The 16,887-nt window shown below is 45.5% G+C and overlaps 2 protein-coding genes across 2 annotated transcripts; one reads left to right on the top strand and one right to left on the bottom strand.

Moving 5' to 3' along the window:
• Positions 1–312: 312 nt before the first annotated feature.
• LOC146261283 (cell surface A33 antigen-like) lies at positions 313–5,639 on the bottom strand. The gene is made up of 7 exons (XM_084668640.1): positions 5,491–5,639; positions 2,797–2,963; positions 2,479–2,695; positions 2,174–2,338; positions 1,955–2,071; positions 1,470–1,599; positions 313–1,235 (listed from the first exon to the last, which is right to left on the bottom strand). Exons 1-7 carry the CDS (start codon positions 5,534–5,536, stop codon positions 872–874), a joined length of 1,206 nt encoding a protein of 401 aa, XP_084524766.1. The 5' UTR covers positions 5,537–5,639; the 3' UTR covers positions 313–871.
• Positions 5,640–10,337: 4,698 nt separating this feature from the next.
• Positions 10,338–12,917, top strand: grpr (gastrin-releasing peptide receptor). The gene is made up of 4 exons (XM_084668195.1): positions 10,338–10,747; positions 11,864–12,215; positions 12,339–12,452; positions 12,636–12,917. The coding sequence occupies exons 1-4, from the start codon at positions 10,338–10,340 to the stop codon at positions 12,915–12,917; spliced, it is 1,158 nt and encodes a 385-aa protein (XP_084524321.1).
• The last annotated feature ends 3,970 nt before the right edge of the window (positions 12,918–16,887 follow it).

The following is a 16,887-nucleotide window of genomic DNA, read 5'->3' as shown; positions in this document are numbered from 1 at the left end:
CCTTCTCTGACATGTACCAGATGGAGCCTGCAATCTAGACAGACATTTTAATAACCTGTCCATCACAGGAAGTGATGTAGAGACCTGGCCAGGTCACCATGATGTTTCTATTTTCTTTCCCTGTCAGAGAGCAAAGAGGATCTGTCATTCTCACACCACACAGTGAACATAGTATGCCTGCTGCCTTTAGGCAACAATGCTGGAATGCGCCTTTGTTACAAAATGGCTGACAAACATCACAAATATGGCTGGCATTCTGGTCCTTTTTTAAATAGCCCTGTAATCTCACAATCTACTTCACATAAATACATGTTCACAATTGTATTTATTTATTTTTTATTTCACCTTTATTTAGCCAGGTAGGCTAGTTGAGAACAAGTTCTCATTTACAACTGCGACCTGGCCAAGATACAGCATAGCAATAAGACACATACAACAGAGTTTCACATAGAATAAACAAACATGATAATCACAGTAATTTACAAATAAAACAGTTTAACACAATTCAGATGAAAGAGAAACTGGTGCTTATAGGCTTAATGAATGGATACAAACTTTTTAAAGTATAAAAAAAGATGTTTTGAATTTAAACCTCCCCATACCAGGGGGGTTTGCTAAGCTGTGGACCCATCACCTGTATATACACACACACACACACACACACACACACACCCTTATATGCACCCTGTCATACAACCAAAAACAGGGCAGGAAAATCAATGTCTCCTGAGACTATCACCTGAGTATGAGTAACAACACATCCTAGAAGTCTTGCTCGCACACATCGCCATCATCGTCACTATCATCATCATCATCCAGCCCTCAGACTTCCTCAGACTTGACTGGGGTCAAGGGTAAGGGGTCAGGTGTTCTAATCGTCATAGTCTTTCCTGACTGGCTTATTGGCTGGCACCCTGGGAGGTCTGTCATCATACGGCTCATCGTAGCGGTCGTCCTTGTAGTCACGGTCGCGACGATCATCATAGCGATCGCGGCGGTCGGCGTTATTGTCGCTACGGGCGTCGTAGTCACTCCGGCGGTCTGTGTAGTCGCTACGGCGATCTGTGTAGTCGCTACGGCGGTCGTCGTAGTCGCTGCGGCGGTCGTCGTAGTCGCTGCGGCGGTCGTACTCGCGCTCATTGCGGCGCTCCGCGTTCCTGGGTGGCTCCACGGACCGAACCTCCTCCCCTCTTCCTTCCTGGGGCTCCTTATCGCTGAACTCATCGTCCGGAGCCCTGAAGAAGCACCCAACGGGACACCCTGTCAGAGGCTGTGGATGTGTAGCCTGTCTGGATGTGTGCACACCCTAGTTCTGTGAGTGTATGTATGTAGTATGTACACAGAGAAATCCTGTCTGTGTGTTTGTGTGTGTTCCTAGTCTATGGCCTCGTCCTCCTGTGTGTGTGTGTGTGTGTGTGTGTGTGTGTGTGCGTGTGTGTGTGTGCGTGTGCGCGTGCGTGCGCTCCTACCCCATCTCGTAACCCTCCTGACCCTTGTTCTTGTTCCTTCTACGGCAGCAGCAGATGATGATGATCAGGAGGAGGATGGCAGCCACCACTGCCCCGGCGATGCCGGCGGTGTAGCCCAGATTCATGGAGGCTGAGGGGGGAAGGGAAAAGGGAAGAGAGAGGGACAGATGGAGGGCGGGGAGAGAGGAAGGAGAGAAGAGAGGAAGAACGGGAGGGAGGAGCATAGACGGAGGGAGGTGAGACGGGGTAGGCAAAAGGGAGGAGTGAGGAAGGATGAAGAAAATGGAGAGAAGAGGAAGGGAGGAAGAAGAGGAGCGAGGGAGGAGAGACGAGGGCAAAAATGGGAAAAGGTAAGGCGAGGAAAGGACAGGGGAAAGGGAGAGTATAGATGAAAATATAAGAGGATTTATGATTGGCTGATCTCCATGAAGTGATGTAGCAGTAGTTAATCCAGTTGTTGATAAAGTAATGGTAGTTGTGGTTACGTGGCATGACACTCAGGGTGACGTTGCATGTGGCTGAGCGGATCTTATTGGCCGAGGTGCAGATGTAGTAGCCTGACGTTTCAGTGGAGACGTTGAAGAGAGACAGGAGACCATTCTCTGGAGACACACACACACACACACCAATTCAAAAACAAAAACACACAAAACACTCACCACTGCACACAGCTCTCCCACACACATGCACGCTACTCTACGTACTGTCGGTGGTGCGGCCGTCTTGGGGACGGGGTATGTTTGAGACGTCCCTTCTCTGCCAGCTGTAGGTGGGGGTTGGCGAGCCCTCTGCAGACACACACGTCAGGTTGATGTTTTGGCCGTACTCTGCCAAACCCTGGATCTTACACAGCGGAGGAGACGGCGCCACTGGGACACACACACACACACAACAGGAAGGTTATAATCAACCTCAGAATCAGAATGAACCCTAGCACAGTCCATCTCCTTGTTAACAAGGTCTTCCCCAGGTATGAATCCGGTCCAGACTGGTCTCTCTTCAGTCTTACCCAGCACTATGAGCCTGGCAGTGGCAGCAACAACCCCCTTGTCATCTCCAGGGATGAGGACGTGGCACTCGAAATCCATGTTGTCCTGCAGGCCGATGGATAAGAGGCGCAGGTTGGCCTTCCCTTGGGGGATGTCCTCTTCTAGGATGGCCCGCCCCTCGTATGAGTCCGTCACATCCACTGTGGGGACGGTGGAGTAGGAGCTCAACACTATTGTCTGGGGCGGGGGGAGAGGAGGGTGGGGGGAGAGGAGAGTTAGAGCGTTCATGTGTAAACAGACCATTTTTGGGATGGGCTAACTGGACATCGGGTTCGTACGTCAGGTTCGTCGGGGTTGATGGACTTGGCTGTCCAGGTGATGATGACCAAATTGTTGGTAGGGTTCTTAGGCATGAATTTGCAGGGTATCGTGATGTTGTCTCCCCGGGCGTACTCATAGCTCTTCTGGGGGATGCTCACCTGCAGACAAACAGCATCCTGCACCACTGGGGGGGCGGGGGAGTGAACATATTTTAAACAGCAGGTACAGACATAAAAACTTGATTGGGATTAAGTTGTCTTGTTTATTTTATTAATACTCGAGGCCACCTCATTAGGTACACTTTTTCTATTCTGGGAAGGACCCCCTTTTGCCCTCAGAACAGCCTGAATTTGTCATGGCGTGGATTCACCAAGGTGCTGAAAACATTCCTTAGAGATTGGGGTCCATCTGCAAATTCCGTTCCACCAGAAGGTGGTCCATCAGAACTAACCAAGCTAAAAAAGTCATTTTTCCCATGGCAATAACTCAATTAAACAAGATGCAGTAGCCATGGGGAGTCTTGGGTAATACATGGCCTACTTAGTACTTACTGGTGGAATACATGAGAACCTAGGGGAGGTGCAGTAGACTCGTTATTGATTTATTTATGAATATGACAATATTGCCATGCATTGACATGCACCTTAAATATCGGCCTGGACAGCTATGATATGATAATGGCTGTTATAAACGACTGAGATGATTGTTTTGTTGTGTTATTTTTATGTGGTATTAATGGGTTCTGTGCTGAACAACAAATTGCCTATTGGAGACCATGAAAGTTTTCTACGTCTTAGTCCATTGGAAGGAAATCCGTTGAGTTTGGAGGGCCATTGGAGTACACTGAACCCCATGTCATGATCGAGGAAGCAGCCTGAGATGAATTGTGTTTGTGACTTATGTTGTCTTGTTGGAAGTTTCTAACAGAAACTGGGTAGACTGTGGCCCGAAAGGGCTGCACATGGTCCACAACAATCCTCAGGTAGGTTGTGGAGTAAAAATTATGCTCGACTGCTTTAAGGGACCTAACGTGTGCCAAGAAAACATTCCCCACACCATCATGCCACCACAACCAGCCTGAATCCCTGACACAAGACAGGGTGGATCCATTGATTCATGTTATTTATGCCAAATTCTTCCCCAACTATCTCCAGGTCACAACTAAAGCTGACCAGGCCATTTTTTCCACTTGCCAACAGTGTTCCTATGTTGGGTCTGTGCCCACTGTAACCTCAGTTTCCTGTTCTAAGACAAATGAGACTTCTGCTTTGGTTTCGCGTGTGGTGCTCTTCTACTTATCATTGTTCGAGGAAAGCAAATCATTTTCATCCAAACCAAGACCAGACTGATCTGAAGAGACCACACCTTCCGGAGACGAATACATCAAGCTAACGTCCTTATGGAATAGAAAAACATCGACATCCAATTCAAGCCCATTGAACTAGGGACGTTGGTAAATGCACAGTTGTAAATTCACATTCAGACATTCGAAGCTTCACCGATGCTGAGGCCAGCAGAGTGAGCTAATGTTCTTGAAAATATCTGGCCAAGGAGTAACTTTTGCAATATTTCTAAATATAAACTGTAGACAGAATGTAGTTACTGTAAGAGATGATCATCAACGTGTCATACATGCCACAAACGACAGGTGGTTCGTATAGCCTACTCATAAGCGTAGGTTTAGGGTCAGACAGCAAGGACATTTCCATACCAATGTCAAGTGTTCCCATTTAAACAAAATAAAATGTTGGTTCTCACCAGTGTTCAAACCAAACCTACGTTCTTGATTGGAGGTTATTGGAGGACAACTTTTTAGGGGAAGAAAGTAGCCTACGTTTGTGTGTGCGTCATCGGCGTCATTGCCAACAGTGTTCCTATGTTGGGTCTGTGCCCACTGCAACCTCAGTTTCCTGTTCTAAGACAAATGAGACTTCTGCTTTGGTTTCGCGTGTGGTGCTCTTCTACTTATCATTGTTCGAGGAAAGCAAATCATTTTCATCCAAACCAAGACCAGACTGATCTGAAGAGACCACACCTTCCGGAGACGAATACATCAAGCTAACGTCCTTATGGAATAGAAAAACATCGACATCCAATTCAAGCCCATTGAACTAGGGACGTTGGTAAATGCACAGTTGTAAATTCACATTCAGGCTGTACTAGGCGTCGCGGAAATCCAAGGAGGAGCAAGGAGTTTGATTTGACATGGTTTTAAACACCGGACTGGAAAGGAGTGAAAGGATGTGGACTGTAGAACCAAAGACTGAAAGCAGCTATTAAGGCAAAGAGGGTCCATTTAAAATACTGAGAATGTTGTATTTTCTGTATGTACTGAATATAGGGAGGTCGGGGGGAATGTCCCTGTACTTACTGTAAGTCGCTCTGGATAAGAGCGTCTGCTAAGTGACTAAATGTAAATGTAATGTGACTAAGAAACACGTTTATTAGTGAGCTTTTCTTTTCTTTTTTATATACTTCACATTGTCAAATTCGTCTTCAGAAAAATGAAATGAAGCTATTGAAGGAACTTTTCTATTGCACTACAAGTAAAAATAGCCTATTATCTTTATGTGAATGTGCCATACGATTTCACAATGTAACCCTCACAACCTGAACTGAACGGCAACGCCTAAATCACACAACAGGTGTGTGTTCCTGATCAACGGTCTATTCTCCCCAAAATAATTGTTGTAAAACTCGGACAAACTCACCAAGACATAGAATGGACAAGACGAAAATCTTCCTTTCTGTGGCCATTATCGATGTAGGCCTACCGATCTTTCAAATACGGTCAACAATGCGTCTTATTTCCACGCTATGATCAACCTGACAAACGCTTTCGTTGAAACTTGCGCTGAGTCTCTTTGCCGCAAGATGAGTGACAGCGTGTCCCGCCAATTAGAACGCCTCCCTACAAGGAAAGCATTCTCTTCCCGCCCTAATGTCGAGTTGATGCTTGCCCTGTCATGTTATCATGTTTCACCCTGTTTCTCCTCCAACGACTGCACCTCAGATACCAACTTGTGACAACCTGCCAAAGACCCACTTTCCACGAAAGCAGCCACTCTAGTACTTCAAAATATGTATATAACCTTCCAAAACATGTTGGAATGTTAAATGGATTGTCAGATAAAACAGGAAGACGTTAATATGAATGATATGCAGGTATGTGGCAGATGCTAGACCAGAAAATAAGGATGATTCGATCTACATTGAACACTATTTTCAGGTGTGTAATATGTATTTTTGAGGGTGAGTGAGTACAGAGAGTAGGAAGGAAGGTCAAGTTTGAGAAAAACAATGCACAGAGCAAGACTGAACCACATCAAGTCTAACTCGTTCCACAAGGGTGTGTCAACCAGCACACGCAAATGTGCGCACACACACACGAACACACACTAACATTCAAAAAGTTCCCCGAGCACAAAAAAAAGAAAGAGAGAGAGAGAGAAAACATGCAAAATTCTTAGGTGCACAAATTAAGCCAGCCAGTGCTGACTGGATCGTTGCTCCTCCGTAGGCGGTGCCTAATGATCAAACCTGACCAATGCTAATCTCGGATGAGAATCTGAACATTCAGACTATAAATTGACAAACCCAGAAAGAAGAGATGTTGGTTGAAAGTGTGAACATAATAGCTTGTTGCCCCAGGGAGACAGGCAGCCAGCTACTGTAGAGCACAGTCCTATGTGGTCCTTTACCTCCCCCTGGTGGAGGTACATAGCACACACACACACACACACACACACACATCCTCACAGATCCTGTACTCCTCAGACTGTTACTGATGTCACAGTAAATACAAAAGCCCATCAGAAAGATGATGAAGAAAATAATCAACGCCACACCGCTGGGGATGGAACACTTGTCATTTATTCGAAATTCGATCAGGATGTTTGGCGACAACACTGCTGCCGTTAGGGGCTGTTTTGATACACTTTAGACAACATTATTGATTGCCGTGCACACCAGCTGTCCAACCTTATTGAGAAGTGTGTGATTAAGGATAATGTGTGTCTTATTGAGTAGGTAACGATCAGAGAAGGTGAGACATGTCCTATAAACAGACAGACAGAAAGACTGAGACAGACAGACAGACAGACAGACAGACAGTGCCACACAAACTGATAGATGGATAGACAAACTATAAAGTAGATGCACAGACATGCTGACCAATGGACACATAGACATAATAAAGATAAATACATTCTTTATTATGTCTATGAATGGACAGACAGACTGACTGCGATGACAGGTTGTACTATCACCGGCTACCATTATGACAGAATTGTTCTATAATAAAGTGGAATCATATTTTGTCATGGTTGGGTTATGACAGGCTAGCACTATGGCAGGTGTTATGACAGGAGTTGTTCTGTGACAGGCCTGATGTGAGTGTTTCCATTGTGTGCTAGTGTCCTGATGCCGTATCCAGGAGATAGATGGCCCCTTAGTCAGACGGACCCTTAGACTCACGTACTCAAGCACAAACATGTGCACACACACAGTACACACAAACACACACACACACACATAAACACATACAGTAGTCAAACACATCATTTGATTGCATACATGAACTCAACCAGTAATGCGAAGTGTGCTAAAAGGAAAGTTTCCATTGATCTTTCAAAAAGACAAAACAGAGAGATGCAGTCTTCATACTTTCAATTCGAGAAGGGAGCATGGAATGGCACGTTTCCAACATCATAACTGGGAAATAAAGGCCAGCTGTGTTTGTGATTCCTAGAATCTGGGTTCCACACATTGAGCTGAATGGGTGTAATACTTGGGTCTTTATCAGTTTTACAACATCAGATTTCTACGCTGGTGTGTGCAACAAAAAGGTAGGCTTGATTTAAAGCCCTCTGTACAGCCAGCCAGTAAGTCAGTCCACCAGTCAGTCAATCAGCCAGTCAGTCAGTCAGTCAGTCAGTCTTCCTGCTATCAGAAGGTCAATCTGCCAGCCGACCAAACAGTCTGCCATTCAGTAAGTCAGTTAGTTAGTCAGTCAGTCTGCTAATCATGCAGTTTGTAAACACCCTTCTTTCCCCCTTACACCTGATCCTAGGTTTCTCAGCTGTGTTGAGCAGCACTTCCAGTGCACCTCTCCCATGAGATCTCATCGATGAAGATACGAGAGACGGGTGCATTATCAGAGTGTTGAAACACTTCCCTGCTCACTGGCACATGCGTTTTCCCGTGTTGCTGTTTTGGTTGTCTCGCATGGTGTTTGGGTTCCCCTGAACTGAAGAGTAAGTCTGTCTCCCTGAGTATCGTGTCTGAGAGTGTGTCAGAACCCACTTCCTGTTTGATGGAAACACAATTATGCCTGACCTTTCTTCAGCACCAAGCAGCCAGCCCCCAGACAGGAGATAATTAAAGGGAAACTGAAATGTGAATTACTTTGTTCAAACCCTGTCACTCCATTTCAGGAGATACGGGGGAGGTTGTCTACACACTAGTGTTGCAGGCGTGACATTTACGTGCCATTTGACAGATAAAGCATCACTGTTACAATAAGCTTATCTTGCATCTACTGCTGCCCTGTACGCAAGGTAGCTTCCATTAGTAGAAACATCTCTGTTACCACCCCCTCCCTCCCTCCCTCCCTCCCTCCCTCCCTCCCTCCCTCCCTCCCTCCCTCCCTCCCTCCCTCCCTCCCTCCCTCCCTCCCTCCCTCCCTCCCTCCCTCCCTCCCTCCCTCCCTCCCTCCCTCCCTCCCTCCCTCCCTCCCTCCCTATACTTTCTCTTCACCCCTTCCAATGTCTCTCTGCCCTCCTCCCGCCGCCTCGTCCGTCCTCCTCCTCCCCAGGTCTCAGGCAGATTGTGCGCGGATGTGATGAATACATCCAATGAAGCCCACCTGTAGCTCTCCTGGCAGCATCTAATCTGTTCTTATCTCTGTGGAGCAGGACGACCTCTGACCCCAGACGTAGCGTTGCTCCTGGTCAGCCTGCCGCCTGTTCTGCCATGATCCCTGAGAGCACCTCAGGGGCCCAGCATACTGGGGCTTAACTCCTCATGGCGAGACAGCACAGTGGGTGTGTTCCTGTGTATCTGTGTGGTTGGGGTGTGTGTAGATGTAGTGTAAAAGACCCAAAGCTAAAGAGTTCGAGAGAGGCTCAACAACAGTGACACGCGCACATACATACACCTTCAGTACACAAAATGACCTGTAATGACGTTCTGGTCAAACAATGGCGCAGAGGATCCACCCTGTAATCAGATTCATTTTTGCCATTTCAAATGTTTCCGAGAAATCTACAATGGTTGGAGATTGGTTGGTCTGCCTCCTGTTTCTCCATCCTGTATGTTTCCAGGGAGACGTATATTTATCCTGAGTGTGGTCAGGGGTCAAGATTTTCTGTTGTACTTGAACCTGTTTTATCAAGGTTCCCAGAGCTGTCATCCAATTTATCCTCTGAAGATCTTTCTCAAGCAAAGTTTCCTTCTTTCCTTCCTTCCAGTAATTACAGTTTTTCTCAATTGCCTTGGCTCCCTTCTCAAATGAGAATTAGAATTAGATTTTTAGAAGTGAACTTGTCATAGATGGAATGGGAATTTTCTGTGTAACAGAAATGAGTTTTTAACACAAAATCCATTTAGAGCATTGGCCTACATTCAAATGTGCACATCCCTTTTCTGTGTGTGAGTAGTCCGCAGTCAGTGTAAGCAGTCAGTGTCAACCCCAAAAAGTTTACAAAATTGATATTTGTGCATGTGAAAAATTATCTGAACATTTTAACCAGAACGGCCCACATAAAGACAAAACCTTTCCATTGAGATTGACATTGGTAAAATACAGCTCTGGAAATAAATAAAAGGCATTTTTCTCAACTTCCTTATCTAATTATTTGGAAATAAAAAGTGCAGTGATTTCTTAAGTTTTGAAGCATTCATTAAATGTTTTAGGTGAATTACTGCATTTTGCAGACATGCAATAGAGTTGTGATGTACTATGAAATATTTGTTACAATTGCACATAGGAAATGCTAAGACAAAATAAATATAAAAGTCTTCTCTGATCCTCCTGAAGATTATGGCTTATCTAAATGGCTTGACAGGTCAAAGCACTAAGGAGAAACTGTATTTGACATATAATATCATATATATACATTCATCAATCTCGTTCTAAACCCACTCTGCTACAAGTTCATGTCTAAATTGTTGAACTTGTAACCTTGGATGGTTCATAACTGTTTTATATTTTTGGACAAACGTCTCCTGGAGGAAGGAATCTAATGACAGTTCTGGTGAGAGGATTTTATCTCCGTTCATGTCTCGGCTAAGACATTCCCGGGAGCGCGGAATTGACTCGGCCACGCGCATTTAGAGGACATCACATCAGTGCAGCTTCGTGTGACCAGTCGGAAACTCACCTCCGACTTCTTGGAAAAATATTTCCCATTGGAGAAGTGCAATTTAAATGAAAAGGAAACTAGTTTCAATTGAGTCTTGTTTGGCATGGATAGCAGGCTATCAAAACAGGTATAGGTTGAGAATCCAAATCAACAGCTCTTTACGACGCACCATTTAAATACTAAACGCAGAAAGAATGTCTTTTGAGGAGCCGTTTGATTACTCATGGGACATGGCGCATCAGTACCCAAATCTATCCGTGGCGCACGGAAACCTAACACTGCCCTCTGAACAGTCGATTTGGTATACCGGGGTCGCCATCGCCGCCGTTTACGGTGTAATCATAACCGTTGGTCTTATTGGTAATATAACGCTCATTAAGACCCTTTGCTCCACCAAGTCCGTAAGGAATGTACCGAATCTGTTCATGTCGAGTCTTGCGCTCGGGGACGTGCTCCTTTTGGTCACCTGCGCACCGGTGGATGCCAGCCGGTACCTGGCGGAAGAGTGGCTGTTCGGTAGAGTGGGATGTAAACTCATACCGTTCATACAACTCACGTCGGTTGGCGTATCGGTGTTCACGCTTACTGCGTTGTCCGCTGACAGGTAAGCAAAATGACTGAAACGTGGTATAGCCATAGAGACGGAACATGATCTCCGTTCTACATGCTGTGAAGTAATGCGCACCAAAATGGAATTAAAAATTGAACTTACATAAAAGTGGCCTGTATTGACGTTGTGTGGAAGAGACTCCGTAAGGGCTGCAGTAAGATGACAGAGATGGAACCGCTTTCATACGCCTTGCGCGTACCGATTGAAATGTGCAGGATCAAATCAGTTTATCTGATAGATGAGTTTGCAAAAGAGAGCAACCACAGATCTCAGTTTATATTTATGAGCGTGACCTAAAACTATATAGTTATGACACAAGATACAGAATATAATTATGATCATCTTCACACACACAAGCACACACATGCACCCACACAAACACATACACCCAAATTCACACACCAGGGTGTGTGATGTTAGCCATACTTGGTCATTACTTCATCACCACATAAAGGTTCAGTGTCCAAGTCATCTGTCTTGATCCTGGTCCAACTTCTACAGATGTATCAGTCTTAATACTGCCTCAAACTACCTGCCGACAGTCAAGATTGTCTCCCTTGCTCTCAAAAATGCAAAGGGAACACAACTCAGCAGAATCATGTGTTCATGTGTCCCAAGTTGTTTATGGAAGACAGTCATTTTATAGTAAACATTTGGGCTTTTGATCCACACAAAACCATAACTGTGGTAGGATAAAGAAGGTGTGTGTGTTGGTGGGGGGCAGTCAGGTTTGTGTTGCTTATATCATATATTAGGAACATTTATGAATGTAAGAACATAGTCAATCAAATTTACATTACATTTAGTAGACGCTCTTATCCAGAGCGACTTACAGTAAGTACAGGGACATTCCACCCGAGGCAAGTAGGGTGAAGTGCCTTGCCCAAGGACACAACGTCATTTGGCACGGCTTGGAGTCGATCCAGCAAACTTCTGATTACTAGCCCTACTCCCTCACCGCTCAGCCATCGGATTTCCAAACGTGATACAAATCACGTTGATTTGTATAGCCCATTTTCCAAGCAATGTCACATAGGGCTATAACATAACACCCAACAAACCCACCCCCTGCTCTCCCTCCCCTATCCCCTCCCACACCCTCTCCCTCAGGTACAGGGCCATCGTCCGGCCTATGGAGTTGCAGACCTCCGGCACCCCCCAGAGGATCGTGCTGAGAGCTGCGGCCATCTGGATGTTCTCCATGGCGCTGGCCGTCCCCGAGGCTGTGTTCTCCGACCTGCACGCGTTCCACGTCAACCACACCGACGAGAGCTTCGTCACGTGCGCTCCCTACCCCAACACCGGCGAACTGCACCCCAAGATCCACTCCATGGTGTCGTTCCTCCTCTTCTACGTGCTCCCCCTGCTGGTCATCACTGTGTACTACGTTTTCATCGCGAGGAGCCTAATGCTGAGCGCTCACAACATGCCCTCGGAGGGGAACGTACACGTCAGGAGACAGGTGAGGTGGCGGTATTGTGTTGTGTGGATGACTATGACGTGATGTGTGTTTGTCAAAGCCAACTAGCATTTAGGCTATTTGGCAAACATGGCTGTCTCCCCTCCTTCTCCCTCTCCCTCCCAGATTGAGTCGAGGAAGCGTTTGGCCAAGACAGTTCTGGTGTTTGTAGGTCTGTTTGCTGTCTGCTGGCTGCCCAGTCATGTGGTCTACCTGTATCGCTCCTACCACTATGGACAGGTACGCACCCACGCCCTAACCCTACATACCTACCTTAACCCCAACCACAATAAACAACTACTGTACGCACCCTAACTCTGACACACCTACCCTAAACGAATACACCCCAGCCCCACCCCAGAAGCCTGGAGGAGCAGGCAAGCACCTACACTAACTCTCCTCTCCTCCCTGTCTCCCCTCAAGGTGGACACCTCGCTGGCCCACTTCCTGTGCAGTGTCGTGGCTCGCGTCCTGGCCTTCACCAACTCCTGCGTGAACCCCTTCGCCCTCTACCTGCTGAGCAGAAGCTTCCAGAAGCAGTTCAACGAGCAGCTGTGCTGCTGCCAAGCCCTGATCCGCCGGAGGTCCCTGGCGGCCGTGCGCAGCAACACGCACCTCACCTCGCTGCGCAGCACACACCACTCCGTGGCCAGCGTCAGCCTGGCCAATGGCAACAAGCCTGTCTGCCAGGAAGACTGTGTGTAGGGGAGTGAGGGGAGTAAATGAAGGGGGGAGATGGAGGAGAGAGAGAGGACTGTGTGATAGTGTAAGGCCTGTGAGTGCTGTGAGTATGGTCGGGGAGATGGGCTTGTGTGTGCGTCCAGGGGCTGTCTCCTGGCTGTGTGTCCAGGTTGTTTTATCGGAGCAGATCTTTCTTACTTATACCACTTTCTGTGATTTCTTTCAGATATGAAACGAAAAGGACGAGAAAGTGCTCAGTTCATGGCTGAGTCCCAAAAATACATTGGGATGATCTTGTCTTGTGTTAGTCTTTCCAGCATTAGCTAATGTGGTTGTTGCACGTCATTGTGAAGGAATTTTCCATTAACCTAGTGAGACTTTAAATGTGTGACATCTTTGTATATTCAATTGCATGAAGAAACTTAATAAATAAAGTATTTCGTGTATATGTGACCTGACTGAAAGATCGGCAGATTGTGGTTGTAAATGTAGGGTATGCATTAAGTATATGTGAAGTATTTTTAAAGTGGTCCTTGGAGATCATGATTCGCCATTTCAAGCTCCTTGATGAAACTACCCTGGTTAGCATACCAAATGTGATTGGCCTTGACACGGCTTGACATGCATATCAGGAGCCAAGCTTTCATTGTGCATTATGTAAAGTACCTGCTGCTGTAATCCCTGCAAATACCTTTAGGGTGATTTGTGTTAGAGAGGTTACTTAGGTCTAGGTGTACTTTTCATGTTGTTCAAAAACATTGTTCAGGTAATACTATTGTGTGTTCATAGGTAATTCAAGTTATACACGTCTTATAATGTAATGTGTTATTTATACACAGGAATCCCACATTGCACATATCCCTTGGATTTGTTGATAAAGATAAGACTAGTCACTATTAGACGAGGTCTTCTAGCCACTTGTACTTTTTAACTGGGTGTTTAGTGTGTGTGCAGGTGTCTGTGGCTGTGAGGTAGCTGTGAAGCTCCATTACGTGTCGGCCATGTTGTCAGTGCTGTGTTTATCTTTCTGTGAACAAGACAGCAGTAGCCTAAAGGCAGGAACGGAGCATTGTTTTGATAAAATGTGCCTCTTTGTGTTATTGTGCGTCTGCATTCGTGTGTGCAAGCGCGTGTTGGAATGTAGAAGATAGTCCGCGCGTGTGGTGTTAGTGCACGTGTGTGCTCTAATGCGTGTGTCGCTGAGAGAGCGAGAGAAAAAGAGAGAGACAGGAAAAACAGCAGAATCCAGAGGCATTTATCATCTTCTCGCTGCTTTATCACACTTGACCCCCCCTCCCCACTACAGATGGAGTGGATGAAAATGAAAAATCAAGATGAAATGAAATAGTATATATTAAAGTAGAAAACTAAGTTGTTGAGTGCTGTAGGGCTGGGTCTGAGTGGGAAGAGCATTGCACACTCAAGTGCAGGAAAGTAGGAAACAGCTCATTTAGATTTTTTTTAATACACACACCTGGACACAAAGATGCAAAGACACACACACACACACACACACACACACACACAAATGTTCAGACTGTGTACATACATACATGTTTAGAAATTGACCGTTTTTGAGGTCAAATTTTCTCACACTTTACACAATTCACAAGACCACACACCCAGTGTGCGAAACACCTCATGTATCCTGCAAAACACCTCATGTATCCTGCAAAGTGTAGTGCAGGGGCCTGTTACATAAAGGCCGCTCAAAAAAGCTAGACTTAAAGTCATAAACGAGACTACAATGACAGCTCCCTCATCCACCGTTTCAATCAAAATAAAATGACACGCCATGATTGACGTTGTGAAGGGGGACCTTTTTAGACCTTTACTTCATTGATTAAAAAATCCCCTCTAAACTCATCTAAATTGACTTTTTTGACATTGTTTAAAATAAATTGCTTACTATTAATCAATACATTATAGCCTAACTTTTTAACATGGGTTTTGTGTCAGGGAAATGGAGGGCGGATTTAGGTTTGTTTTGCAATTGTAGGCTACTGTTAACAATTATTTTGCTAAGATAATTATACTCGGATCATTTAGATTGAGATATAGGCCTATGCCTGATGCGTACTAACATCCATACATTTAACGGCTATGGTGTGTAGCCTATCAAAGCATTGTTCATCATTGTTTAATGCATTTGGCTAAATGTTGTAGCCTATGTAGGCTACTTAAGTTGATTTTCTATCAATGTTGAACATATTGAACTGATGAGAATAAGAAAATGAGAATGTACGTGGTAAATCAGCGTTTTCCCGTTGGGTCAGTGTTACAGGGACGTCTGGTTTAGCACCAAGTCACGCTAAGCCTGACAGTTAGTCTGACCCTGACCAGACTAGTTTCGCAGCCTAAGTTGCCATAGTAACCGAGTTCGAACTACGTTGAGCTAGCTTTATGGAACCGAATGAACAAGAAATGAGTCCGACCAACTGACACAAGTCTGGCTTATTCGGTAAACTCGCTTTATGGAACAGGCCTCTGCATTCCAAACTACAGAACATTTTATCAAATCACCCTTTTGCACCAAATGGCACACAATTCATTGGTCCAAAGCACACTGCTGTGCTCAACAGTCAACACTTTCATCTTTGGGGGGGGGGGGGGGTTGTCCTATATACTATATACTGTTGAAACAACACTTCTTATTTTCTCAACAGTACATGCACAGCATATGCAGTATACATCACAGTTGTGTGAAACAAAAGAGAAATTGTGTCAAATGAAGCAAACAAAATAGAAAACCTTGAGGAAAAAACAAACCCTCCCTCCCTCCGCAGTGTTCACTTCCATTGTTGGTGTGAAAAGGTTCTCCCCTCTGGTCTTTTCACAGTGCTTACATTCTGTCGACGAGGCAACGAATAAGCTGTGAGTTGTTTGGCCAGAAGGCAAGCATATTCAACGTATAGGGCAGCCATGGCAAAAGGATGTGTGCGACGTGTTCGACTACAACCAATAGAACATACTTCATTTCAAACAAATAAACAAAGTCAATAAACAAAGGGAATGCATATCAGTGATCAGTAGTGTCAAAATGTGGTTGTGAGTGTTGTGCGCTGTGTGCGTGTTTAATGCTCAAAAATCATGATTGGGAATTTGTCCCCCCCCCCCCCCCAAGACAAAAACAGGCCCCTGGAACACACCTGTAAATGTCGGTTTCAATAATTAGGCGGTTGGTGTCATTTTCAACGTGTTTAGGAGCGCTCGACTTCATGCAGCACCGGCGTCGCCTGCAGCCCGGCTGACTTGCTTCCAAGGAGACAGGAGTCCAATAACAAAGAGTTTTCTTGAGAAAAGACCACGACGAATCCGGACACATGAAACGAATGACCAACTTGTCGACTTAAATACCAAACAAGCCACAGGTGAACGCAACAACGCTAATGAGACCATTAAAAGACAATCAACAAGTCACAGGTGAACCTAATAAACACAGAACACAGGGACGCACATGGGAAGGCTCACATGGCTGTGACAGTTGGCAACTGACAAAAACTGTGCACTGCTCTACACAAAATCTTTTGTGCTTCAAGTCCTTGTCTGTTATTGAAGTCGGTTGGGTTTCCTTTCTTTTAATTCGTTAAGCGTAAGCTTTCGTCAAAACCTTCCATTTGTAAATAAGTGTCCTGTCGGAGTAGTGGGATTCGAGAAACAGGGTTAGGGTCGAATCTTTATCTCTGGACTACACACACCAACAGGGTTGGGTAGGGCTGTGTCCCTTTCTAGCCTATAGGGAGGGGGTTAGGGTTGGGTTCGAACGGAGTTGGCATTGGGAAAGGGTCAGTGTCAGGCCCTCGTGATTCTCTGGGCCAGGGAGGAAATTAGGTTTTGGTCCCTGTGTCTCTGGCCCTGTGTCTTTGGCCACACATCTACACCACAGTCCCTATTAGGAGATGATGAAGAAGAGAGACTGCAGCCACCTACTGCGTGACAAGTTAGCTTCATAACTCTGCCATAATGAAGGTGGTTTGTTTATATAAAAACTGTG

The sequence above is a fragment of the Hypomesus nipponensis genome, chromosome 12 (assembly GCF_054491055.1).
Source record: "Hypomesus nipponensis isolate SF chromosome 12, ASM5449105v1, whole genome shotgun sequence".
Lineage (NCBI taxonomy): Eukaryota > Metazoa > Chordata > Actinopteri > Osmeriformes > Osmeridae > Hypomesus > Hypomesus nipponensis.
Note: the sequence above shows the minus strand (reverse complement) of the source record. Positions and strands in the feature narration are given on the sequence as shown.

Coding starts and splice junctions, on each gene's coding strand:
- LOC146261283 (XM_084668640.1), bottom strand. CDS start 5,536: ATGGCCACAGAAAGGAAGATTTTCGTCTTGTCCATTCTATGTCTTG. Junction 1,600..1,954: donor CACCCTGAGTGTCATGCCAC/GTAACCACAACT, acceptor TTCCCCCCTCAG/CCTCCATGAATCTGGGCTAC. Junction 1,236..1,469: donor CAGGAGGGTTACGAGATGGG/GTAGGAGCGCAC, acceptor GTGCTTCTTCAG/GGCTCCGGACGATGAGTTCA.
- grpr (XM_084668195.1), top strand. CDS start 10,338: ATGTCTTTTGAGGAGCCGTTTGATTACTCATGGGACATGGCGCATCAG. Junction 10,748..11,863: donor ACTGCGTTGTCCGCTGACAG/GTAAGCAAAATG, acceptor CCTCTCCCTCAG/GTACAGGGCCATCGTCCGGC. Junction 12,453..12,635: donor GCTCCTACCACTATGGACAG/GTACGCACCCAC, acceptor TCTCCCCTCAAG/GTGGACACCTCGCTGGCCCA.